At 47.6% G+C, this 27,903-nt stretch overlaps 1 protein-coding gene across 4 annotated transcripts in view; it reads right to left on the bottom strand.

The window, feature by feature from the left end:
• The window catches only part of SDK1 (sidekick cell adhesion molecule 1), a 964,538-nt gene that overhangs the window by 293,256 nt on the left and 643,379 nt on the right, over positions 1 to 27,903 (bottom strand). For all 4 annotated transcript variants that reach the window (XM_077996063.1, XM_028845525.2, XM_077996061.1 and 1 more), the window contains exons 6-11: positions 20,003 to 20,114; positions 19,119 to 19,309; positions 10,429 to 10,512; positions 6,632 to 6,826; positions 2,630 to 2,746; positions 654 to 821 (exon numbers count right to left, since the gene is read on the bottom strand). In XM_077996063.1, the coding sequence (XP_077852189.1) occupies positions 654 to 821; positions 2,630 to 2,746; positions 6,632 to 6,826; positions 10,429 to 10,512; positions 19,119 to 19,309; positions 20,003 to 20,114 (867 nt within the window). The remainder of the gene's footprint in view (positions 1 to 653; positions 822 to 2,629; positions 2,747 to 6,631; positions 6,827 to 10,428; positions 10,513 to 19,118; positions 19,310 to 20,002; positions 20,115 to 27,903) is intronic.

Raw genomic sequence — 27,903 nt, 5'->3', positions numbered from 1 at the left:
CGCTCTTTTGCTTTTTGAATAATGAGCTTTTGGTAGTACAGATTGAGACGAGACAGAGAGGAGAAAGTATATTGGCAACTGAAGCTAAAAAGTGGCAATGGGGGGCCATTTGGTCCAATGTTTAAGCTCCAGAAAACCACTCTGCATTTCCAGAACATGTCTTGTTGATTAAAAAAAGGGCAAAAGCTGGAGAAACAATGAAGATTTTCCTTTCAGTTCACTCCTAATATACAAGAAACATTGATAGTTAATATATTAGAAGTGTTTTAGTTGTTCGTAATAATTGTATGGCAAAATATTCCTTCTTTAGGATTTTAATTCTTAATTGTCTTATAAATTGCTTACAAAATTAACCAACACATCAATTTTGTGATTTGAGCTAGTTTTGTGTAGTATCTCCACTGACTTTAAGAAGTCAATCTTTTCTCTCTCCTGCAATGCCCCCATTACATCTGAATACATTTTCTAATTATTCTTTTAGACACTGAAAACTTCATTTCTCAACAGATTTCTATAAACTAGTTGTAAAAATAATCATTCTCTTTTGATTAAATTAGCAAGCCCAAGGGCATGTTGACATCCCCGAAGCACATGACGACATGATGATTAAACCGTGGCTAATAAGAGGCTGACGTGTGAGGGCTGCTCCTTACTCCACACGGTGAGCGTGGCCGATGCGTTCAGGGAGCCCTCCGTGTTGGCCGCATAGCAGGTGTAGTTGCCGGCATCCTGGATGAAGACGGGTGCGATCTGTAGACCCCCCGATTCAAGAAGCATGAACCTAGGAATCCGGACAGAGCCACTGGCCAGAATGTGGTTTTCTGAAGAACAGTAGAGAAAAGAGGCACGTTACAGTCATAACACTGGGAGGAAAGGAAGATAGTGGTTAGAGCCATAAACAAGTAACATGGCTCGGCTCTGTGTCCCCACCCAGGTCCCATCTTGAATTGTAATCCCCACACGTCGGGGAAGGAATCTGGTGGGAGGTGACTGGATCCTGAGGGTGGTTCCCCCACGATGTTCTCCGGATAGCAAGGGAGTTCTCATGAGATCTGACGGCTTAAAGGTGTTTGGCACTTCCCCCTTTGCTCCTTCTCTGTCCTGCAGCCACGTGAGATGAGCCTACTCCCTCTTCACCTTCCACTATGATTTCCTGAGGCCTCCCCAGCTATGCAGAACTGTGACTCAATGCAACCTCTTTTCTTTGTAAATTGCCCAGCCTCAGGTATGTCTTTATATCAGTGTGAGAGTGGACTAATACAACAAAGAAATAACTTAAGGAAATAATCAGAATAAAGTGAAAATTGTATGCAAAGAAATAACTGAAGCGGTATCTGCTAGCACTGTTTAGAATAACAAAAACCAAGAACATCCTACTTGCTCAATATTGAGAGATTTGGTTAAACAAACTACGATCCATGAATGCGATTGCTATTTTTGGGTGACCGGTTTTTAGTTTTCTTTATATCTGCATGTATTTGAAACATTTTTATACAAAGCTATGATGTTCAAAATTAGGCAGGAAAACAAGAGACAGTAAGAGCCCAGCCCTGTTATTGATCTGTAGTGTCCCAGATCTTTAGCAGCCGTGTCTGAGTGCCGGGATTGTGCCTCTGAGACTCGAGAAGCTGCCATGCGGTTTTCCAGCAGAAGAGAAAGATAAGGCTTTTGGCACATCAGCCCGATACAGGCCAGCAAGTATGAGGAGCTCATCCGTGAGAATCAACAAGACTCAGCACAGACTTGTTCAGGATGGACTCTGTGTGCTGTTCTTTCAGTGGCCCTCGTGGAAGGGGCTATGGGAACTGCAAAGGCAGCCTTCCCAGAAACTGAACCCACAGTGGGCTGCAGCGTCCCAGGTTGACGGGGGAGGGCATGGAACGATGTGGTCCTGGAAGCATCTTTCTTCAACAAAACAGTGATCCTTAATTCTGAACGTCATAAGGAAGAGCTCCACTTCACAGTGGGAGAAGTGAGTGCTAGCAGAGTGATTTCACATCCAGTGCTTGACACGGGAATGCCCGAGGAGGCCTGAGGCACTCTCTGAAGGGCACGGGTAGTGAAGAGCGACATGTGCACAATTCTCCTCTCTTTCTAATGTGTGTTTCCCTTTCTAGAAGGCAGGGATCTTGTCTGTCCTATTTATCCTTGTGCCCACGGTATCTTGCACCTGGTGGGCATTCCGTAAATCAGGGGTTCCCAAGCCCTGGGCCGCAGACCTGTTTGGAACCGGGCTGCGCAGCAGGAGGTGAGCAGTGGCCACCGAGCACGACTGCCTGAGCTCCTCCTCCTGTCAGTTTGGCAGTGCCATTAGATTCTCACAGGAGCGCACACCCTCCAGTGAACTGTACATGCCACGGCTCTAGGGTGCACACTCCCTAGAAGAATCTAATGATCTGAGATGGAACAGTTTCATCCTGAGACCACCAGAGACCATGGAGAAATTCTCTTCCAAGAAACTGGTCCCTGGAGCCAAAAAGGTTGGGGACTGCTGCTGTAAGAGGTTATTGAATCTTCATTGAGTGAACGCATAAATGAATAAACAAGAGAGTGAGTAAGAAGCAAGCCCTGGCCTGATAGGTTATGTTCTACATGGGCCATGCAGTTGTGGGTGGTGGATGCTACCCACCTCTTTTCCAGGTGATGGCGGGTTTGGGAGCCCCGGACACCTCACACCTTAGAATGGCTGTCATCCCGTCGGTAACCGTGGTGTCTGCTGGCCGCTGGGTGAACACTGGAGCGATATCTGAGAAGAGAAGTTAATGAAATGATGAGGGCCTCGTTCCCCTGAGATGCTCACACCAGCCTGGCGGAGGATCCTGCATGGGCTTCAGAGAATCAGTCACAGAGATAACTGTAGTAATACGAAAGGAACACTGTTCAGGAGGGACAGCAGCCCTCCACTGTTCGTCTCCCAGGAGTTACCTATCTTTGTTTACACCCTGGAGAGAAAATACAGCATCACGATGTAATAGACACACAAGTGGGAAGGTGCAAGGGCTCAGGAAGAACAGTTTCAGATGAATGTTAAAGAGAGGAGAGGCATCTATCTAGATCAGCCAAAAGATTGCTTTTGTTCTTTAAATGAAAGGTAGCCCACACCTATATTTCCAGTACTTTAGGAGGCTGAGGCAAGAGGATTGCTTGAGCTCAGGAGTTTGAGACCAGCCTGGGCAACACAGTGAGATCCCTGTCTCTACCAAAAATGAAAACTTAGCCAGGTATGGTGGTGCGCGCCTGTAGTCCCACGTACTTGGGAGGTGGAGGCAGGAGGATTGCTTGAGCCCAGGAGGTCAAGGCTGCAGTGAGCTATGATTGTGCCACTGTACTACAGCCTGGGTGACAGAGTGAGACTTTATCTCGAAAACAAAAACAAAAAAACTAATTATTGAATATAAAATGTCATCCACAAGACGACACTTTCTAGGATCCTTTCTAGGATCTGTCCCGAGAGCTAAAATAACCAGGTTTCAAAGACCTCCATAAAGATACATTTCTGGGAGGTGTCATGAGCCCCAAGCACGGGGTTTCTTCTTGTTCGTGGGGGATGGTCAGGGCCTCCAGCAGTCCCGACTCAGACCGAGGAAAGACAGGAGGAGTTCCTGATGGCTTCAGCAAGGGCTCGCCTGACTCTGTGCTACCCAATAACAATTAACCGGAACCCCTCGTACGACAGTGATCTGCATCTCTCAAGTCTTCTGTGAGGGTCCCTGGACTGATACCCCTCAAGGAAAGAAGCGAGTAGACCTCACGGAACCCAGGGCACAGCCGCTGCCTCTTCCTGCACCTGCTGAGAATCCCATGGACCACGGCAAGTCCCAGAAACTTCATTGCCAGGACCCTTCCTGCAGCCGACCCTGTCTCTCCACCTCGCATACAACCACCTGAGTCCAGGGTCTTGCCAGAGGCTGCAGGGTCCTCTAACAGGTCTCAACACTTCTGACTGTCAGGGTCCCTGAGGTAGCCAGCCTTGGGCTGCCCTTTGAAAACTACAAAGGCCTTCATGTCCCTTCCCTGCTTGCTCACAGCTCCTGAGGCTCCTCCTGCTCTCGGCCCCTGTCCCTGCCTATTCCTCTGCCCTCTGGCCCATCATGGCCACCCTGCTTGTCACTGAGCCCCATCCTATCCGTCTCCGTTCACCTGCACTACATGCCGAGCTTGTTCTTCCAAGGCACTTGCTGTCCCCTCCAGCCTGTGCAATGTGCATGTCCCCGAGAGTTCACACTTCTGCTCCTTCTAAATCTCTCCTAGAGAAGCCCCCTCACACACCGTCTGGGGGAGACTCCCGGCTCACTCTGCCACCGCACCCACTCCCCTTTTCTGCAGCACGCCTGGCTGGCTGGAGTCATCTCGTCCTTCACTGCCTTTCTCCTCCCCGCAGACCCTCTGTCCTGGAAGCACAGGAACCTCGCCTGCCTTCCTCACAGCTGTGTCCCCAGAGCCTCATCCAGAGTGCCCGACACAGATGCTCAATAGCCGCTTGCTAAATGAGCAAATCAATATCGATTTTTTAAAGCACATTTTCCTTTCATTAAGGGTATTTTAATTAAAAAATTCATTTTGCACAAAACCTCTTACTACAAAGCAGATAACATGATTGCAATCATTTATTTGTTTGTTCACTCACTGACTGCCATGGTAACAGCTTAGGCAGCACTTTCCTTTCCATTTCCAATCTGACCCTCATGGGAATCCTATCATCTGGGCTTGCTGAGCTCCATTGTAACGGACGAGAAAACTGAGGCTGAGAGAAACCCAGTCATGTTCTCTGGGCTATCCTTTATTCTCATTCCTAAATCTCCCACCGGAATGGAGATTGGCAAACGACAACCTGGGGGCCAAATTCAGTCTGCACCCCGTGTTTGTAAATAAAGTTTTATTGGAACACAGCCACTCGCATGTGCTGAGAATTGTGGCTGCTTTGAGGTGACTACAGCAATGCTGAGTAGGCCACATCTTTCAAAGCCAAAAATATCTACCATTAGGCCCTTCGCAGAAAAATCTTGTCGATCCCTGCTCCGGAACGTCCCGGTTCACGATTGCAAGATAGGCTTCAAATAATTCTAATCGATCAAGACTCATCTTCTGACTTGAGCATCCAATATTATTTCTACTGCTTGAAGCAACAGTGGTTCCCTAAGCTCCAAAGTGAAAGACAAATTTGACCCGAGGGCAAGAGTCAAGGAAGGGACCCCCTAGTTCACCAAAACACATGCACAGCTGGCTACACACCTAGTCAGTCTCTTCGCAGGCTCTGGGTGGGAAGAGCCCTCAGCTGTGCACACAGTGACTTTGATTTGCTCTCTCCAACAGCTCTCACCCCTGAGGATATCAGCATTTTGCTCCCAAAAGGGCAAACGTGAAAGGTATATAATTCCGTAATCACTAGATTCTACTTCATTTTAGAAGAACAATATTATACAACCATGGGAGATTAAAAAGAAAACCCACAGAAACAATGAAAACCTTTACCTTGAGTTTATTTTTCAAAGACAGAGTGCCAGGGTATTTCTGTTAATGGGATAATAAAAGAAACTCATGAAAGAACTATAATCGTTCAAGGAAAGTAAAATAGAGAATGAATGTAAAAAAAAAAAAATAGAAAAAAGATCAAAAGAAAAAGATGAGGAGTGAGCTATTCACTCAATAGTCCTTCCAATTCTGTCCAGAAAATAAGGGGAATTTTTTTTCTACTTCTCCTCAAGAAAGAGGAGGGCTTAGTGCAGGAAGAGGCAAGGCTGCCCAGAGAAGAGGAGGGCACTAGGGGCGGGGAGTGACAGGGCATCTGTGCAGCAAATGGGCCTACGCAGTTTCCCCACAGGACCCACAAAGGCTTCAGGTGTGCTTGAGAGCTAGCTCTCCTGGTCTGGCCACTTCTGGCCACATCACTCTCTCCGTTTACCTCAGGGGGCTGAACAGATACTACCACTTTCTGTGTGTGTTATACGGGGCAAAGTTTGGGAAGTTCTGCCTTGAAGGCCCAGTCCAGCAGGTCTGGCTTTGCTGATAGGTGAGGTAGCCTTGGGCCTGGGCGTACCCCCTGGATATACCCAGGTAGCCGTGGGCCTGGCCGTACCCCCTGGATATACCCAGGTAGCCGTGGGCCTGGCCGTACCCCCTGGATATACCCAGGTAGCCGTGGGACTGGGTGTACCCACTGGTCAAATCCGGGTAGCTGTGGGCCTGGGCGTACCCCCTGGATATACCCAGGTAGCCGTAGGCCTGGCCGTACCCCCTGGATATACCCAGGTAGCCGCGGGCCTGGGTGTACCTACTGGTTAAATCCGGGTAGCCGTGGGCCCGGGCATACCCCCTGGATATACCCAGGTAGCCGTGGGCCTGGGTGTACCCACTGGTTACATCCGGGTAGCCATGGGTCTGGGTGTACTCACTGGATATGTCCAGGTAGCCGTGGGCCTGGGTGTACCTACTGGTTAAATCCAGGTAGCCATGGGCCTGGGTGTACCCCCTGGATATACCCAGGTAGCCGTGGGCCTGGCCGTACCCCCTGGATATACCCAGGTAGCCGTGGGCCTGGGTGTACCCACTGGTTACATCCGGGTAGCCATGGGTCTGGGTGTACTCACTGGATATGTCCAGGTCAGGTAACTGTGGGCCTGGGGGAACTCACTGGTTACATCCAGGTAGGTGTGGGTCTGGATCTCCCCTCCTTCATTGCTGGCGAAGCACTGGAAGATTCCGGAATCCTCTGGACGCAGCTTCTGGATGCGCAGGCCTCCGCTGGCGAGCACTTTGTATCGAGGATTCTGGAGCCTGCTGATGGAGATGGCATCCTTGTACCACTGGAGGGTGGGAAGAGGGACCCCTGCGTAGGAATGGGAATAAATAGGATTTTAAAAATAATTCCTGACGTGAGGACTGAGGCACATCTGTTGCAAAGGCTAGAATGGCAATATTTTAATAGGCATTTTCTTGTCTATTCATGCTTTCAACCACCCTGTAAGGAGCTATTTTTCTCGTTGTACATGAAGCAATTGACACAGAGGGGCATTGAGAGGAATAGCTGGCACGAATTCCGGCAACCCCGGCTGTGGTGCCTTCCAGGCTCCACTCTGAACCCACGCAGGCTCGTGCTCTTGTTTGGAAAGAAGGAGATACCAGCTGAGACTGACCTTAAGGTTCAGATGGAGATGAAGCCCTCTCTGTTCTGCAGTGCCCTACTCAGCCACTGTGGGAGGGCTCGGGCACAGGGTCATAGGGGCAGAGGAGAGGACACAGGCCACATCCCAGGTCTGTGCCTCGCGGACAGTGTCACCTTGGGCAGAGTACATTACCTGTCCCTTTCTTTGTCTCTGTTTCCTCACATGCAGGTAACTGAATGATCATCATGACTTCAGAAGATTGAAGATTGGATGTGTCTGTGTGCCTGTGCGTGTGTATGTATATGTATGTGCATGTGAGTTTGTGCATGTGTATATATGTGCATTGTGTACGTGTTTACGTGTGTATATATGTGCATGTGTTTATGTATATATGTATGTGTATACATGTGCATGTGTGTATATGTGTGTACATCTGTGTATATATGTGTGCCCCTGTATATACGTGTATACATGTGTTTCTATGTGTGTCTGTGTGAGTTGGCGCATATACATGTGTGTGTGTATACATTTACATATGTATTTATAAAACTTTTCTGCCTGGCACCTGGTGAGTGTTCAAAGGCAGTATCACTATTCATCCCAACAGCTAACAATGAAAATAAGTGCCATCTTTTAAACAACCCCTATCAAAAGGGTTGGATACCACGGGCCTTCATGGAGTTCTACTATCTCAGAGGAGCAATTTATTAGGTTAAGTAACCTTGTTAAGGGTTGAGGAGGCACAAGAGGTATTCCATTGTGGATACAGGAAAAGCTGACTTGCTCCATGAGGCATATCTAGAGACTTAGCTCTAGATCTCAGATGGTTCTGTACCTCAGTTTCCCTAAATAGAAAGTGGATTTAAATAAAAAGCCTATCTTGACATGCTTCAGTGCAAAGCACACCAAAACCCCTTGATTTAAGATGGCACGTGGCTAGGTGTGAGATGTCGACTTTAATAAATAAAGTTAATGCCATGGAATATCTCAAGATAATGTCTTCTCAGATTCTCTTCTTTGCCTTAATTATGTTTCCTGTCACTTTTCATTAAGTCAGGAAATTTTTAAAAATCCATTTCAAGGTAAAAGCATAACCATTTCGTGTAATATCTCATAATAGCAGTTACACGATGTCGCTTTCGTAAGGAATAACCACTTCGCATGCTGCTATAGTTTCACTGTCAAAATTAAAAGAAAGCAGTAAATTATATGACGGCAGTGCAATGTCAGAAGATCTGTTCTCTCCATATTTCTAAGTCTACACTTAAGCACTTTATCCTGCAGAAGTCATGCAAAAAAAAAAAAAAAAAAGCCTTATCTTGTCAAAGGGAGTTTAAGATTGTCATTTGTTGAAAAATAATTGTTAGCACATAGGGAACTGGGAGTATTTCTCTTTTGGGGCAATTTAATGTCATAACAGAAATCTTATCCCCCGCAGTATTGTATACTCTTATTTCTGAAATACAAGCTCTCTAAATATTTTATAGCTTCACATTCACAGAGTTGTTGGCCTTCAGAAGTTGGCACTTACACAACAAAGAACAATGCAACCACCATAAGAAAGACAATTCCATGTAAAATTCTTCTTACTCTTCTGTCACTTCCCCCCCTCCCATTTGCTGCATCAGTAGAGCTGCAACAGAGAAGAACAGAGAGAGAACAGAGCCGTGGACAGCAGCCGCTGTGAGCTGGTCAGGAGCTGAGGACCAGAACTCCTATTCAGCCAAGTCCCGGATGGGGAGCAGTGGTTACAAAGCACAGCAGGTTGGGAGGGGGTCTCTGGGCAGAGGCTGATCTTTCCCTCCACCACCAGCACTGGAAGGGTGACACAGCACTGGAAGGATGATATACCATTTTCAGGAATAAGAAATGGCATCCACATAGTTGCCGGTAGGGACACATGACATTTGTTCTAAGTCCGGGGCTTCAGGTCCTGGGCGAAGCCAGTGTTCTGGCAAGAGCCAGGTGGCTGCTCTGGTGGCTGACAGATTTGCGTTTGGGTCCTGCCTCCATTACCATGTGGCCCTAGGTAAGTTATGTATCCAGCATTTAATGAGCAACTCCCACAGGTCACACGCTGGGCAATGACTTCATAAGAGAAGGATCCCATTTCAGCTCGTGGCCCAGTGCCTTGGGCACGTTACTTAACCATGCTTTCTAGGGCTTGGTTTTCCTGTGGTACCGTGAGATAATCGTCTTTCTCCTAGGAGCTGTTTTGAAGATTTACAAAACTGGTAGTCCTTCTTACCCTCCAAGCTCTTAGGGGGTAGGAGAAAATTCCATCCTTAGGACAGATGGGTACAAACAAAAGAGAAGAGATCCTCTTCATTTCTTGATAGTTGCCAGAATACGAACACAGATTTTGTTAACGAAACTGCCTTGACAAGCCTGTCTCTGCGGTTTTGTGTAACCGACTGCGCTGCCTGACATGAGATGGTGACAGTGGGCGGCTCGTAATTGAGGCATGGGGATGAAGGCTGGAATGACCTGAACAGCAAAGGAAAAGTGGACCCAGAGCTGAAAAGGCAAAAAAAAAAAAAAAAAAGCAACATTTTCTATTCAAATACTATTCGGCCACAAAAAAGAATAAAATGGTGTCTTTTGCAGCAACCTGGATGGAACTGGAGGTCATTGAGTTACGTGAGAGAACTCAGACACAGGAAGATAAAGACTGCCTGTTCTCACTAATAAGTGGGCACTAAGTCACATGTGCACATGGACATAGAGTGTGGAAGGACAGACGATGGGGACCCAAAAGGGTGTGCAGTGGGCAATGGGAAATTACTTAACGGGTACAAGGGACATCACTCCAGTAATGGACGCACTCCTAGCTCTGGCTTCACCACTGTGCAATACATCAATGGAACGAAATTGCCTGGTACCCCGTATATCTACTACAAATACATGGACACCCATCTCTCCTTCTACAGAGTGGATATGGTCACCAGTCCCAGTCACCCCATGGATGAGAAAGAATTTTCTGCCCCGAGTCTCGGGGGGGTCACACTCTTGTGGAGTCAGGGCCTTGGAAGGGGAGTGCACAGGATATGACGGAGTCCCCTCTCTGTCTGGGGTGGATGGAGGCTTCCTTTTTGCTCTGCTGGGTAAATATTATCATTTCTGTTTTGCAGGGGAGGAAGCAAAAGCTCGGCAAAGTCCAATGCCTTACCCGCGGTCACTGCCCCAACACCGATCTACCCTCTGAGGTCTGCCTTCGCCGTCACACTCAGTGTCTCCCTAGAATGACAGCAATTCTGCTGTGGAAAAAGGTTGCTTGCCTTCCTCCCAGTCATGGCTCCTTGTCCAGCAGCCACTCCGCACTCACCCATGGCTTGGCATCTGATGTCCACGGTTTCTTCTACTTCAGCTGAAATCCGACTCTCAGGCTCAGCAGTAAAATATGGTGGCTCTTCAAACAAGAAAATAAAAAAAAGTCCCTAAGCCAAAGAAGGATATGTCAAGAGACCATATAACCTAAAATAGTTCAGGCTCCTCTTAAAAACTCTTCTTGAAAACTTCATCCTTAGTTAGCATCATGCGTACAAACTCAAAATTCAGTGAGCACAGGCCAAAGGCAATTTACAGTCTGGGGTTTCAGAAGGCAAATTACTACACAGGGTGATGGCTACTTTTCAGTTTATGGGCTTGAATCATGGAATATCTTAATTCACATTTTAGAAGGACGATCCCAAGAGGTTCATAAAGGTTTATATTTACAGCACCGTATTTTACGGGCTAGTTTGCTTCAGTATCTAAACTAAACACGAGCTCGTGAAGCTTGTCAAGTGCCTGAGGAAGGTGTGCAGCCTGTATCGGGGAACAGCCTATTAACATATTTTTAAAATTCTTAGCAGTTCTTCTCCAAAATAGAGATTTAATACTTCAAGGGAATACAAAATAATAACTAAGAGAAAAAATAGAGGGGAGTGCTACTCTATCTTTACCAGCAAAGGAAACTCCTAGGTGCTTGCAATCTCTAGATACCCCACTCGCCTGTTCTGCAGAAAAAAAATAGTGGTTGTATTAAACAATGAATTTCCTTGGAGAGCCAATTGCAATATTTTTCCAGTTTATTCAGCAGAAATTCAACAGAGGCATGGCCAAGTCTGTCAAGTATTAAGGTGGTGGTGATTTCATTATCATGATCACAAAAGGCTGTTGTGTTCATTTTCTGTGTGATAATTAATTTCTGGGAACTGTCTTCCAGAGTTGGTTTATTTTCATTATAATTGTGTTGAATGTGGATAATATAACTTGGTATGCCTCCTATATTGACTGTATCTTTAAAACAAGGTGGAACCTAACAGATGAAAAAGAGAAATGAAAACTAAGCATTTCAAAGAAACGATTAAGGGGGAAGTGGCTGAAGGTTTCTGGATGGAGGCGAAGTGAGGTTTCACTTCTGCGATTACCTGGACCACTCAAGCAGAAAGAATCTGTCTGAATTAACCACCTTGGCTGAGGAGATGGCTGCAAATTCATTAGAAGGAAGCAGATTCCTCTACTTAGGTTTTTATGTGTGTAGACCAAGCCTGAAGAAATATTGCAGACATTTAATGTCTACCTTTTTCAAGCTCGTCTCCATTGCACAACTCATACATTCCCCATTTGATCACAGTTCTTCAATCAATAATCATAAAGGCAGCATTATTTATATTCTAACTATACAGTAGCTGCCTGTTGTCGGGGCCCTTGTGTGCAGGTCCTGACCTGTATTCATCAGAGAAGCTAAGTCAATATCTACCGTCATGATCTGATTAAAAGCATGCTAGGGAAAAAGGAAAAAACATAATGTTCAACATCAACATTTGCTTATGATTAATTATAGTTTTCCTTTTCTTAGTTGAGCACTTTCTTTTTAGAAAAAGTCCGGTGGAGTCCCGTGTGGTTGTGAGAAGTAACACTGTAACACTGAAAGAGCTCATGGTCCCTTCACTTTGCTTCCGGCAGTGGTAACATCTTGCAAAACGATAGTATAACATCATGACCAGGACACTGCTACTGATACAATCAACCTAGTTTATCCAGCTCTTGCCAGTGTTTCCTGTGCTCAAGTGTGCATGTGAAAAGAGGGCACATGCATGTCCTATGCAACATTATTACCATTATTACGTGTGTAGGTCTAGGTGTCTATCAGCACAAGGATGTTGCCTTCCATGACCACGAGCACCCCAAGCTCCCACCCCTCACAACCACTAATCCATTCTCTGTTTCTGTAGGTTTGTTATTTCAAGAATGTTACAGAAAGGAGGTCATCCAGTGTAACCTTTGGAACTGTTTTTTTCACCCTTCATGCTTCCTCTGAGATTCACCCAAGATGACCTGTGCTTTGATGATACAAAATCCATATATATGAATGGTCAGCACCTGTGGGCCCAGGGTGCCTTCCCTGAGGTACTGATTACCGCTGTCGCGTGGTCCACTCCCCCGAGGCTTCCCTCGAGTGCCAGGAAGGGACCTCGCTGGGGTCAGGGAGAAGGGCACTTCACATAGTGACCCGAAGTTGGCTCGGCTGAGCAAGTGCGTGGCTCTGGGGACCTCCACGCCCGGACAGGCTGCTCCTCTCCAACTGGTGACCTCTCTCCACCCCGGCCAGTGACCACCTGTGCTTGGCATACAGCATGCCGCCTCGTGGTAAAACTCACCCCACTCCACACTCTCCATAGTACTGTGGCCTGGGTAAGGATCTGGGGGGCAGCCTGCCACTGCCTGCAGGGGCCAATGTCCTGGGCAGTTTTAGCAGCTCAGTGCTAGGCACGGGTGGAAAACATCTGGCTGTTCACTGAGGATGCTCTTAGCTTGTTCTGGAAAGCCTTCCAGGTAGCTGTGCCTGGGGAACAGGTGCAGAGCTGCCCATGCCCTGCACGGCCTCTAAGCTTCTCTCAGTACTTCCCCACTGTGTGAGGGTACGAGTTCTCTCCCTGTCAACCTTCCCTAGTATTCTAACCCAGCGGCTGCTCAGATAGAGTTTCTCCCCATTTCCAGCTTCATTTTTACACACAGTCTGCTCTAAGGGAAAGAAGTGGAAGAAACACCAAGCCTACGGACCGTGAAAAGCCTGTGAGCTAAACACTGGGGAAAACCCACTGTAAATGAGTCATCCTGTGCATAGACTCTCAACCACTTACTCTTCAGAGGGCAAGAGGATGAGAGCATGTCTTAGTCAATCAGCAGCAACTCCGCCTAGAAAGGGTACTCTGCCAACACGGGTCCACCCTGGACTTCTGAAAATGGATCCTGGCTGCAGTCAACAAAACCAGGGATGGAAACTAACACTTCTCCCTCTTTTGAAACAATACGAAGACATCAGCAAAAGGTTCTCACGCCCTATACGAAGTCACGCTGTTAGGAACAGGGCAGTACAGGCTTTCTGCCTTCCATGTGGCCCAGAGCCCGTGGCAGCTGCCTCCAGGGGCAGCACAAGATTCTAGCTCCCCCGTCTCAGGACAGGAGGTGGGGAGACCTCCCAGACTGCCCCCAAACCAAGGGCCTCTGTCAAATGACCCCACTCTCCAAAATGCCAGTGTGACAAAGTACAGGCTGGGGCCCGATGGAGGCAGCCGCAGTGGAGACGGTCCCCCAACACCGTGCATTTGTCCTGCTCTCCCATCCCTGATGCTGCCTGGTTTTGGCCTCTGGTTGCAAGGATTCTTCTGTGTAGGGATCACGGCAAGAGCCAAAGATGTCCCCTGTGCTGCCTCCCTGTTCCTTCCAGGTCGCCCCTCTCAGGGAGCAGCATGTCAGATGCATGCCCTTGGCTGGCCTGCACTGCACACTAGCCCACTGAGGTGGGCAGAATGGCTCCCAGCGGTGTCCACGCCCACACCCCTGGAACCTATGAATATGCTGTGTTACTTGGCAAGACGGACTGTGCAGGTGGGATTAGGTGACCCACCTTAAAATCGGGAAACGGTCTTGGATTCGCTGGGTGGGCCCAATGTAATCACGTGAGTCCCTAAAAGGAGAGGACTTTCTGCAGCTGGAGGCACAGGGGAGAGCAGAGAGCTTCCATGTGTGACAAGAACACAGCCACAGCTGCTGGCTCTGGAGATGAGCCAGGGATTCAGGGGCCTCTGGAAACTGAGGGGACCCCTGGTCAGGAGCCAAGCCCCCCAGCCACACGCACTGAACTCCACGAACAACTTGAAGGGGCTGGCAGCAGATGCCCCACCAGGTAAGAGTCCATCCCAGTGAGAACTCACCCGCCGAGTTTCCGAGCCGGCATGCTCAGCAGGAGCAGGGTGCATGTGGGAGCAGCCGGGTTCGCGTGTGATGAGGAGACAGTGTGGAAGGTGTGGGTTGGAGGGAAGGTGCATCTCACAGGCACCAAGGTGCCGCAGTCAGAGGTAAGGGGCATCCTTGTCTCACTTATCCCCAAGGGGAAAAAAAAATGGTTTCATAGGTGGTGAGGTACATCTTGATTCCAGAGACAGTAAACATGAAAAATGTGTGTCACATAACTGATTACTGGTAAATAGCTAGTGCAATGGGACAAATGGGATAACAAAGTTATGCCAATAGCAACTAATGCCACCATTTCAGAGCTTCTGTGACAGACATTCTTGCATTTAATCTTCACAATATGAGCTGGTATCATCTACATCCATCTCCTCCTTTTTTTTTTTTTTTTTTTTTTTTTTTTTGAGATGGAGTCTCGCTCTGTCGCCCAGGCTGGAGTGCTGTGGCCGGATCTCGGCTCACTGCAAGCTCCGCCTCCCGGTTCCCGCCATTCTCCTGCCTCAGCCTCCCGAGTAGCTGGGACTACAGGCGCCCGCCACCTCGCCCGGCTAGTTTTTTTTTGTATTTTTTAGTAGAGACGGGGTTTCACCGTGTTAGCCAGGATGGTCTTGATCTCCTGACCTTGTGATCCGCCCGTCTCGGCCTCCCAAAGTGCTGGGATTACAGGCTTGAGCCACCGCGCCCGGCCCATCTCCTCCATTTTATGGACGTGGAAACTGAGGCCAACACTCATTCAAGCCAGTGCATGGTGCAGTGAGAACTGGACCCTGGTTCTGTCTCCAGAGGCCGCACTGTTTTACATCATGCTATGCTACCCCCACTGCGTTTCCAGAGCCCACTCTGTTTTACATCACGCAGCGCTGCCCCCAGCACGTGCCCAAGGCTGCAAGGGCCCAGCTGAGAGCACAGTAGTCTCCCCCGGGGTGAAGCCTCCAAGGGCTGCACAGCAGAGCGGAGGCTTGAGGAGATACGTGGACATGCAGCCCTCGCCCACCAGGGGGTTCGCGGACACACAGCCCTCGCCAACCAGGTGGATCATGGATGCGCAGCCCTCACCAACCAGGTGAGACGGCACTGGGGCCGGAGGCACATTCTTCGCAGGCACAGGCATTAGCAGGGACACAGGGGTCTGCAGGAACATCACCCAGGCTTGGGTTGGCCTCCCCCAGAAGCAGGCCCTGAGACAGGTTTGATGCTGACAGTTTCTTGGGTGGTGAGGGAAACCCCATTGGGAGAGTGTGGGGTTGGCCGCAGGGAGCCTGTTATCCAGCAGCTCCCAGGGCGGGTGGCTGCAGCCTCATGCCTGGGGACGCTGTGGGAGCCAGTACAGAACACAACCCCATGACGACGGGTAGCTAAGGGGCCTAGGTATCTACCCACCAGCTCCCCTCAGACTCTGGGTGAGGCTGTTCCTGGGGGTGTCAGTCCCCAGCACTTCTACCTGCTGTAGGGGGCAAAGCTGGCTCCAGGCCAAGGACGTTGCCAGGAAGGACACGGGGGTATCTGCCGTTGGAAGTCACACACAGAAGTGGGAAAGATGGAGGCCCTGCTGGGCTGCTGCCTCCCTGTGTTCTGGGGAAGCAGGAGGGGAGGGTGGAGGGCGTAGAGGGGAGGCTGGAGGGGAGGAGAGGGCATGGAGGGAAAGCAGGAGGGGAGGGCGGAGGTCATAGAGGGGAGGAGGGAGGGGAGGGTGTAAAGGGGAGGCAGGACGGTGTAGAGGGGAGGCTGGAGGGGAGGGTGGAGGGCATAGAGGGGAGGCTGGAGGGGAGGGTGGAGGGCATAGAGGGGAGGCTGGAGGGGAGGGTGGAGGGCATAGAGTGGAGGCTGGAGGGGAGGGTGGAGGGCATAGAGGGGAGGCTGGAGGGGAGGGTGGAGGGCATAGAGGGGAGGCGGATGTAAGGGTGTAGAGGGGAGGCGGGAGGGGAGGGTGGAGGGTGCAGAGGCGAGGCAGGAGGGAAGGGTGTAGAGGGGAGGTGGAAGGGGAGGAGAGGGTGTAAAGGGGAAGCAGGAGGGGAAGGTGGAGGGCGTAGAGGGGAGGCAAGAGGGGAGGGTGTAGGGGGAGGCAGGAGGGGAGGGTGTAGAGGGGAGGCGGGAGGGGAGGATGGAGGGTATAGAGGGGAGGCGGGAGGGGAGGGTGGAGGGTGTAGAGGGGAATCAGGAGGGGAGGGTGGAGGGCATAGAGGGGAGGCTGGAGGGGAGGGTGGAGGGCGTAGAGGGGAGGCTGGAGGTGAGGGCATAGAGGGGAATCAGGAGGGGAGGGTGGAAGGTGTAGAGGGGAGGCAGGAGGGGAGGGTGGAGGGTATAGAGGGGAGGCGGGAGGGGAGGGTGGAGGGTGTAGAGGGGAAGCAGGAGGGGAGGGTGGAGGGCATAGAGGGGAGGCTGGAGGGGAGGGTGTAGAGGGGAAGCAGGAGAGGAGGATGGAGGGCATAGAGGGGAGGCGGGGGGGGAGGGTGGAGGGCACAGAGGGGCTGCTTCACAGGACTGCGCAGCCAATGGCGGGGTGGTACCTGGAAGGCGACCTCTGTGCTCCCATTCAAGCCACAGAAATTAAGCAACACAGATGGGCAGGTGGGGCAAAAAGCACAACTAGCCTGTCTTGTGTCATCGGTATAAAATACAAGTAATAGGAGCCAATTTGTTTCTCTGTCTTTGGCCTGTGTGCTCCTATGGGTGGCTCCTACAGGTCCACGGTGACAGCCCTGTGAAACCAGTAATGCTGCGGCCGCAGGGCGCAGGGTTATAATCTCATCCAAATCTCTCGGAATTGACAGAGACACTCTCTTCAGGGTTTTTGCAGTATGCGCCAATCACAAAAATCCTACCTGTCACAGCAAATTCTTAACGAAAAAAAGGGGATTTAAATCAACATCATAAACTAGTGATGTGTGTTCGTGTACCTTTAAAAGTCAGAACATGGAGAGGTGCTAACTCGAGAGAACACAAAAACAATCAGATATAAATGCAAAACCAAAGTTCTTAAGATAGATTTAAATATTTTAAAAAGGAATGATGATCGCAACAAACATTTACAGGGAGATACATTTCTTCTCTTGTTTAAATTCCCTTAAAATGTTTGAACACAGTATAGTCCCGTCTACTAGAGATTTACACATCACAAATTTTAATTTTGGTTCAATTTATAATGTGCTGTGCTCACATAACTATAGATCAACCTTGATAAAAAAAAAAAAAAGTCTTTGCAGAGAATGGGATGTGTTATTTACATCTCTAGCGGCAGCATGGATGGGGAAGGTAGCAATACCAGCTCAGGCCCCTCATGTGGAATCGACAGTGACTGGTGATTCAAAGCCGGCTTCCTCGGATGCTTTTAACAGCCTTTCGCTTCTTTCAGAGGGACCGACGGGTTTGCACTGCGTTGTATTTACAAGAGTCATAGTCAGGACACGGAGCCATTTCCGAATGATTAAAGAAATGGGACGTGATCGAGGCAAACCACCTTTTGTGCAGTATTCCTTTTCTTGCTAATTTCATGGGACAATACCAGCTTTTTTTTTTTTTCTTATTTTGCAAAGTGGCAGACTGCAAATTTTTGTATTGAAGGGGCTCTCTGAGAGTTTTCTTCTTCTTTGAGTTTTCCTGTTCTCAATTCCCCTTATTCCCAAAGAGGAGAGATGAAGAAGAGATTCTCCTTCCTAGAGGCGGCCTCCAAGGCTACCTCTTATCAACAGCGGCTACCACTGCGGAACACAGGCCGCTCTCATAGTCATCACAGCCACTTACGAAGAATAAACGCATGACAGTTGCTGGAAAAATGAGAGAAATAAAGGCACCTTGCCTCACAATTTAACCTCATCATAAACTGATAATAAGTTTAGTATTTTCTTAGCCACTGTACAAGGCACACTCCCTAAACACTAATATTTTCCAGCATGTAGAGCTGGGCAACTCCATTGTACTTAATTTTATGTCCTCTTTCTCCTTGGTTCAGGAATAATATGTTGCCCAGTTTGAGGAAGCATCTCTGTTCTCTTTTCATTTATTTTTTTAAGTTTAACAAAAGGTAACATCCAATAGTTTTACCTTTTCTCCTAGGTCAAAAAATAACAGCTAAATTAATAATTAATAGAATAATTTCTAAAATAATAATTTCCTTTTTTTCTTGAGATGGGGTTTTACTCTTGTGGCCCAGATTGGGGTGCAGTGGTGCGATCTTGGCTCACTGCAACCTCCGCCTCCCGGGTTCAAGTGATTCTCCTGCCTCAGCCTCCCGAGGAGCCGGGATTACAGGTGCCCGCCACCATGCCCGGCTAATGTTTGTATTTTTAGTAGAGATGGGGTTTCACCATGTTGGTCAGGCTGGTCTCAAACTTCTGGCCTCAAGTGATCCGCCCACCTTGGCCTCCCAAAGTGCTGGGATTACAGGTGTGAGCCACCACGCCCAGACAGCAATAATAGAATAATTTCTGAACACTGATCACGATAGCCAAGTAAGAGAGCTATAGAAAAGCTTAGCGGCCTAAAAGCTAGAATAGGAGAGGGATCTCTACGACAGGGGTTTCACCGCTCTGTTTCCAAGCTTCGTGACTAGAGTATTCAGAAGGACGTTTCCTGGAAGGATTCAGAATATCAACACTTTGGATTTAACGGACTTACATTCTTGGGAAAGACTAGGAAGGATTTGGAAGATAAACTCAACCTCACCTTCACTGGCCGATAAATAAAGCCACTGAAATACGCTGTTTTGTTTCTGCAGAAGAGTCAGTGCTGGATGCTATGTGAGATGCTGACAACACCACTTAGAGGCTCGGGCTTTACCTGTGATGAAAAGAAAGGCCTTCGCCCTGGCCGGTTCAAAAGCGCTCCCCAGCAGCGCCGCCTCGCAGACATACAGCCCGGTGTCCGCGGACGTCGGGTTGCTGATGGTGAGACGTCTTCCAAAGCTGTGGAGGCCACTGGTGATTCTCACTCCATTCCTCTTCCAGGTCACACTCAGGTCCTCCACAGGCCTGTGGGAACGAAAGGCATTCATGACGACGACTGTGACTCATGGAGGTGGCCATGGTCATCATCTCAGGCACGCGGCACAGGCTTGATGAAGCTAATTCTACGAGGGTACATGGCGGGTTGAACAATGGACACTGAAAAATCAATCCAGATACAACTCTACTCCCTCCCAGCACGCATTGACGATGCATTCTGCTCAAGGGCTATTGAGCAAGGATAGCTAATTGCCGCAGCAATGGACCATAAGTGCTAATGATCCCTTTTGCTCAGGAAATGAACATTTAAAATAAATACTACGAGGGGACACAACGACATGGAAGGCGGGATCATCCGAGCTTGATTCTGGAGCGACTGCTAAGGAGGCAGAGAACACCTTGGCTGACTACAGAGAAGAGCAATGAACTTTTTCCTCTGCCTCAACTCCTCCCTCTTCCCTAGAGAGTGTCTCAGAGGAGCCCCCAACTACCACCCAGAGCTACACTGAAAGCACCGCCCTGTTGCTGTGGGGGACTCTGGAAGATGTCAATGTGTCCATTTCCTTATCTACCCATACCTCGTATTCCTGGCCCATCTGGCCAAACAAGACCACTGTTGCTAGAATGTTGAACCTCATGCTCCAGTGTCTCCTTCTGTCGTCGGCTTGTTACAGGTTATGTAATATTTACTGGGAGTTTCACAGGAGACGTGCCTCGTACCTGGCACTGGCTATACATTCCAAGGTGGTCTCACTGGATCCAGCCACCACACTTCTGTTGCCCGGGGGAACCACAATGGTGGGGGCTGTGGTTTCAGGTGTGCCAATATCTCCTGTGGCAGAGAAAAGAGAAATGTCCATGAAACTCTAAGTACAGGAGCTCCCCCCAACCCTTATCTGAGGGGGATACATTCCAACACCCCTGCGGATACCTCAAACCAAAGAAAGAACCAATCCCTACAGACACAAAATGTCCCTGATGCATGATGGCTCCACACAGGATTTTTCAACTTTATGATGGCACAAAGGCCACACACATTCAGTCCAGTCCTCGACTTAACAACGGAGCTACAAAAGCCCATTTATGACTTCCGATATTTTCAACTTCCGATGGATTTATGGGAACATAACCCCACCGTGCGTGGAAGGGCGTCTGTTCCAAGTTCCTCCCTCTGCATACATACCTGTCATAAATGTGTAAATGAGGCACACTAAGGACTGACTACAACTAATAATGAACAGAACAATGACAACATAAGGTAATGAAAGTTACACGAATGTGGTCCCTCCCTCTCTCTCAAAATATCTTACTGTGCTGTACTCTCCTGTTTTCGGACTATGGTTGACTGAGGGTAATGGAAACCACAGAAAGTGAAATGACAGCTAGAAGATGGGATGATCGGAGCATGACAAATGAAGACCATGGTCAGAGCCATGTTAATAGGAAACACAAATCTCACGGCCCTACGTGAACCCCCATGAGAAGCTCTGGGGCGGGGTCACCATCCCTGGCCTTTCTCAGACCACATGAGCTGGGGTCCAAGCACAGCCAGTGTCCTCAGGCACAATCCACAGCCTGTCCTATAGGGCATGGTTACTGGGCCTTAACGCTACTGCTTCGTGTGTCGTGTGGCTAAGGGGCTTTATTTAAACTGTTTGGCATTTTCCAAAATGCTTGCTGGCTTTATTTTTCTTTTATTGATTTAAGACTTTGCTTACTGAGTTACCTAGTCTACCTGCTATTTCCAAATCTGTTCAATTCCACAAATATTTCGTGTATCAGCCACTATGTTAGGTACGGGTGTCATTGGAAAGCAGTGGGCATTCTTAGTCCTGTCCAAATGTGCTTCCTTGGAGCCAATATATTCAATTAACAAAGTGTTCAGTCCCGTTACTGGAGTTTTAATCCCTTTTTCCTTTCTGAAAAGTAAATATCCTGAATCTATGTTTTTTGAGTATCAAACTATAAATAATTTAGCTCATACTTCTGGTGACAAGGGAGAAAAAAATAGGACATACTTTTGGCCGCTTTTCTCTAAAATACATTTAACATCAAAATTAAACTACCCGCAGTACACTTTACTACTGTTTATTTAGGGAAAATGAAGACCAATCCAACATTTCTAGAACAGGGATTTCAATAAAGGGCGGAGATGTAAGAGGCTGGAAATAAAAATAAAGGGAAGTGACTGCAAATCCAAAACGCTTCATCTGGGCTTCATGCTGAAGGGAGTCGCCACCATTGTGAGCGGCGGAGGAAGACTCTGGCAACTGAAAGGTTCTAGCCTGCCGGGCTGGCGGTGGGGTGAGGGCCACTGAGAGAGAACAACGGGAGAGAAAGGACTGGCTTCTCATCAACACTGATTTCTCAGAGTTCTGTGCTCTGGCTTGCACTGCCTAAGCAGTGTGTGATTTTTGTATTAAAGGTGCATGTGAATCCTCAAAGAAACACAGAAGCTTGATGCAGACAGAGTCAACTAATTAATGTTTTAAAACCTCTATGTTGATGGCATATGAGGCTGACTCTCACTCAGCCCTGGGTCCCTGGGGGGCTGAGGCAGCCTTCCCTGTCTCGAGACTCTCCAACTCTGTAGCGGACCCTCGAAGCTTCTCCGGACACCTTCCTGCTGGTGCCTTCCCTTTGTAAAATTGCCGAGATTCTTGGGCTGGTTATCAGATTTCTGAGGAGATGGCGGAGTCCAGATGCACTCACGATGGGGCAAAGGACATGAACGGAATGCCAATCAGACTAATGGCCTGCCTGTCACCTGTGAAAGTCGCTGATGAGAAACGACCGGAGAAGCTAATATTTGCAAATAGTTATGAGAAGTGAAGGGAGGCCGTGGCTAATGCCGAAAGGTCACTGAGCAGGGTGCTAATTTGGCATTAATCACTCCTCAGGCATGGCGGCAGATGAGGAAGTCTGAGCTCAGGGCTGGGGATGACGCCTGAGGAGGACGGTCCCTGGGCCACTGACTCCCTTCTCCCCAGACAGGTGGGGGCTCAGCTCCTGGCAGACCCCAAGGCTGAGTTCACAGCCCCACAGGGCCAAGCGCCACAGGCACCACACACGCCCCTCCATCACAGGGTTCAGCCCCACCACAGGAAGAGGAAGCTGTCCCTCGTGTTGATTCACCTAGAGCCTTAAAAAAAGCAGTGGTGGCCGGGCACGGTGGCCCACGCCTGTCATCCCAGCACTTTGGGAGGCTGAGGCAGGCGGATCAGGAGGTCAGGAGATCAAGACCATCTTGGCCAACACGGTGAAACCCTGTCTCTACTAAAAATACAAAAAACAAATTAGTCGGGCATGGTGGCCCACGCCTGTAGTCGCAGCTACTTGGGAGACTGAGGCAGGAGAATTGCTGGAACCCGGGAGGCGGAGGTTGCAGTGAGCTGAGATCGTACCACTGCACTCCAGCCTGGGCGACAGAGCAAGACTCCATCTCAAAATAATAATAATAATAACAACAAATAAATAAATAAAAAGCAATGGTAATACACACACAAGATCACTACCACAGCAAGGTCAAGGTTATGTAGGTCTTCTGATGGCAAAGTTATGCATTTTCTATTGAAACTGCACAAAAACATTTCAGTAGAATATTACGTAAGTGACCAGAATCCAGATATTCCAATAGCAAGGAGAGTGCTCATTATAATACATGATCCTGGTATATTTTCTTCCTTTACAAAAAATTGTTTTAAATTTCAATCAAATTCGTATGTGCACATAAATTAAAAAGAACAGTACAGAGAGGCTTAAAATGAAACAAAACCATACCCCCTCCCGCTAAGGCAGTCTCCCCTAAATCTGTTAGTGTTTTATCTTAGTTTTGAGTTCCATGTCTTTAAACTATAGGCATCTATTGCTATGTCTTGTTTTCAGCCAATCTGAGACATTATCTATTGACTTTCTGCTACAACAGATGAACTTTTAGCTCACATCACTTTATGATGATCTCAAACAGGATTTTTACTTCTTCTGTTATTTACCTGTGTTATATATATATATGAATATATGTAAATATTTTAAAAAGATATATAGATATATATTTTTAAGTGATATAAAGATAGCTATAGAGATACATAGATATATATGTATATATTTTTAAAAGATATACATAGTGAAACCCCATGTCTACAAAAATAGACACACACACACACACACACACATATGCAAATACATCTTTTTAAAAGGAAAGGCAATTAGAAATCCCAGGGGAAAAAAAAATCTGTAGAAGAAAGAAATATAATCTCTCTATACTGTCTAGCTGTGCAGTAGATGATAATCTTGACATAGCAAATATAATATAAACACTGTATGTTTTTTTCAACTTTAGAATTAATCTATAGTCTAAAATGCCAGATGTAATTCTGCCGAGGAAACAGAACATAAATGTTTGGGTTTTTTTTTTTATTTGTTTTTGTTTTTGTTTTTTTTGAGACAGAGTCTCGCTCTGTGGCCCAGGCTGGAGTGCAGTGGCCGGATCACTGCAAGCTCCACCTCCCGGGTTTATGCCATTCTCCTGCGTCAGCCTCCCGAGTAGCTCGGACTACAGGCACCCGCCACCTCGCCCGGCTAGTTTTTTGTATTTTTTTAGTAGAGCCGGGGTTTCACGGTGTTAGCCAGGATGGTCTCGATCTCCTGACCTCGTGATCCGCCCGTCTCGGCCTCCCAAAGTGCTGGGATTACAGGCTTGAGCCACCACACCCGGCCACGTAAATGTTTTTAACCTCAGCGATATAAAACTACAGAAGACGGAGTGAGGTGGAAGAGCAGAAGAGAACTGAGGGTAAGAGTGGCTTCTCATTACACAATAGGGAGAGAAAAGCTACTGATTCCAGTAGCACAAGAAATAAAGAAGTGTGTGTGTGTGTGTGTGTGTGTGTGTGTGTGTGCATGCTCATGTATATACCTTACAGTTATAATGGTAAACAACAAAAGGCCTACACATACTGTTTGGACTATATTTTGAGAAGGATGTGTGAAGACACATGAGTTAAAAAGCTCATCTGTCACAGCGGGAGGTCAATAGGTAACGTCTACGATTGGTAAATGCAGAATTAGCAATAGACATATTGTTAAGACACAGAGTTAAATATTAGCACAAAGGGCTAAATAGAGAAGAGCATGCCTCTGGTGTGAGAGTGGCGAAAACTGCTGCACTCTGTTTACAGCCTTTTGTACTGTTCTCTTTTATCCACATGAAGGCAATCTACCGAGTTCCCTTTAAACATAGACGTTCCCTCTCCTGTTTGGTGTGGACTCGTCACTCTAAGAGTCTCCTCCACTGCATTCTTGGGTAACACCCGCTGTTCCCTGGACCTCACTGTCTCCTCCTTCTTGGCATATGTCCTCACTTAACTAGAGCATCCTTAAATAACTTAAGAAAAGGTAAGTTTTCAAAGTTCTTGAATGAAGTAAAGAATGATTTTTGGCCAGGCTTAGTGGCTTACATCTGTAATCCCAGCACTTTGGGAGGCCAAGATGAGTGGCTAGTTTGAGATGAGCCTAGGCAATATGGCAAAATCCTGTCTCTATCCAAGAAAAAAAAAATTAGCAGGTTTGGTGGGACATGTATGTAGTCCCAGCCACTCAGGAGGCTGAGGTGGGAGGATCACTTGAATTCAGGAGTTTGAGACCAGCCTGGGAAACACAGTGAAACCCCATGTCTACAAAAATAATTTTTTTATTAGCCAGGTTTGGTGGTCTGTGCCTGTGGTTCCATCTACTTGAGAGGCTGAGGTGGGAGGACTGCTTGAGCCCAGGAGGTTGAGGCTGCAGTGAGCTATGATCGTACCACTGCACTCCAGCCTGGGCAACAGAGCAAGACCCTGTCTCAAAAAAATAAATAAATAAAATAAAATGCGTCTAAGTGTGTGGGGGGGTTATAAATTGTGATAGGTAATTGAAAGGCCCTTTCACTCTAGACATGCACACTCATTAGCGTCAGTTCCTTCATAATTTTCTCCCCTCTGTTTTCTCTGCTTTTTTCTTTCTAGGGCTCTTATTGGTTGGATTTTAGGACTCTGGATTGATTCAACATGCTTCTTACTTTTTTCCAATATTTTCCTTTTTTTAATTTTGGAAAGAGCACCTCACCTTTATCTTCTAACTTGTCTTTTGGATGTTTATTTCAGTAACTATATTGTAACTCCCAAGACTAACTTTTTGTCCTGTGTTCATTTTTCATTGTATCCTGTTCTTGTTTTGTAGGTGAAATACATTTCTAAATGTCTTGGAGGGTATAAATACTTTCTGAAGTTCCGTTTTGTGTTCTTCTGGGATCTTTTTTCTCCCTCTTTGTTAATTTGATATATCTTTTACAGGAAGGGCTTTCTTCAAATGATCCCTGTGTCCTTTCACACATATGAATGAACCAGGAGATGTCAACTGACGACTTCACGTTAATAAAGTGAAACACTCACAACTATTCTGAAGGGACCCCAAATCCCAAAATGTGGACGCCTTTTCTCTGGGGCCATTCATTATCTATATAGACTTCTGTTTGTTCATCTACCTTTTTATTCTAGCTTAAGTATTCTGCTTACAGTTTGAGGGGTAACAAGTAGACTGTTTTTGTTTTTGAGACAGAGTCTCACTTTGTCACCCAGGCTGGAGTGCAGTAGCACAATCTCAGCTCACTTTGACCTCTGCCTCCCAAGCTCAAGCAATTCTCCTGCCTCAGCCTCCTGAGTATTTGGGATTATAACACAGACTGTTCTTTATACAAACTACCAATGGTTCCCCCTGCTTCTAGCTCTCTGTCATAACCAGCCCCTCCATGACCAAGTCTGCCCCAAGTGTCCCCAGGCTGAGGCCCTCTCCCCAGGTGGTTGTGATGCCGCCCTCTGAGATCCTCTTTCTGGGTGTTTGTTCTCATCCTTCTTTGGTACTGGCTCCTCTTCCTTTCTTTTTGTCATTGTGGACGTAAGTCTCTTCCTCTTTTACTGCTTTTGAGTGGGTTTTTTGCTCCTTTTGTAAGCAAGAGGAAGTCAACGGATGGACTTTGCCATTTTTTGCCTGCCATGATGCCTTTCTACCAAAAGGTTTCCCAAGTTGAGTTTTTAGAAGATACAAAGAATATCTAAGTATTTTAAAAAGAATGAAACCACTTCTTTATTTCTGTTATTTGCATATCTGAGATAAAATAAACACTCATCAAATACTCAATGATTAATTTATCATAGATATTCTAAAATGGCCACCGCTATTATTACTTTCCGCTTCAACGTCCTACATTAACAAAATGCCACATACCAATGAATAAAGCCTCAGTTCCAAGAACGAAAACAAAAGTAGAGAAAGGAATTCTATTTTGCCAAGCTGCCATGTAGCCACGAAACAGCTTGGTAAATGATTTACACATGTTGGCCATTTAATATAATGATAACCCAGTAAGATAACGATTGTTATCCCCCTTTTACAGATGAGAAAATCGAGGCCCTAAGTCACATGGTTTCATGTGATAGAGAAAAGCTTTAAATCATGGAATGTCTTCATCCAGAGTTGATAATCTTTCTTTTACGTAATGCTGCCTCCTCCTAACAAAAACACTGGTTGTACTCTGTTAAGCAAAAATTAAATGAACTAGAACACTCCTTCCCTCAAGCATTTCCTTAATTGAGACTTTACAGCAGCGATCTCAACTGAACGTTTCCCAGGCTGGTCTTAGGTGGCTGGAGGTGAAGACACTGAATCAAAAGAGGATTTCTGCAGAAGTCAGCAACCAACGGGCGCCAGGTAGCTTCACAGGCAGAAAGGCAAACACTTCAGATGACGCCTCTTTGTAGTTACAGGAATAAAGAACATGTAGCAGAGGGAAACGAAGACTAATCCTAGTCAATTTCCCCCACATGAACCTCTTTACTCACAGAAGAGGCTGAGGAAAGAGAAGCTGTCTAGGTCACATTTAATTAAAAAGTACATTTAAAGAACATCAAGTCTCTGAAACAGAAAAAAAAATAAAGTTCAAAGTTAACCCGAACTGCTAAGCTGTGGAATTACTGCAGATAAAATTGGATGAATGGAGAACACCCCGTTCTATGGCAGCCCATACCGTGCTCCAGGTTGGGGAGCAGGCGAATGAGAGACAGACAGCAGGTCACGGAGCCTCGGCGCTAGGAACACAACCAGGAGGCAGGGATGGGGTGGGGGAATGAACCCTGCCCTGAAGGAGGAGAGGAAAGGGAGCAGCCCTGTGGGCAGCTGGGCACACAGCTCTCCAGGCAGCCAGAACAGAAAATGCAAGACCCCCTCGATGCACAATGGGGGAGAAGGGGGGAGGAGGAAGAAGGGGAGAAGGTAAGAACAGGGGAGGAGGAAGAAGGGGAGAAGGTAAGAACAGGGGAGGAGGAAGAAGGGGAGAAGGTAAGAACAGGGGAGGAGGAGGGAAGGGAGGAAAGGGGAGGGGAGGGGAGGGGAGGAGGGGGGAGGGAGAGGAGGGAATGTTAGGAAGGAAGAGGGGGAAGGAAAGGGGGGGGGGAAGGGAAGGGAGGGAAGGGGAAGAAAGGAAGAGAGGGAAGGGAAGGGAGGGAAGGGGAAGGAAGAGGGAAGAGGAGAAAGGGAGGAGGGGAGGAGAAGGGGGAGGACGAGAAGGGGGAGGAGGAGGAGGGAGAAGG

Source organism: Macaca mulatta, chromosome 3 (genome assembly GCF_049350105.2).
Source record: "Macaca mulatta isolate MMU2019108-1 chromosome 3, T2T-MMU8v2.0, whole genome shotgun sequence".
NCBI classification, from domain to species: domain Eukaryota; kingdom Metazoa; phylum Chordata; class Mammalia; order Primates; family Cercopithecidae; genus Macaca; species Macaca mulatta.
Note: the sequence above shows the minus strand (reverse complement) of the source record. Positions and strands in the feature narration are given on the sequence as shown.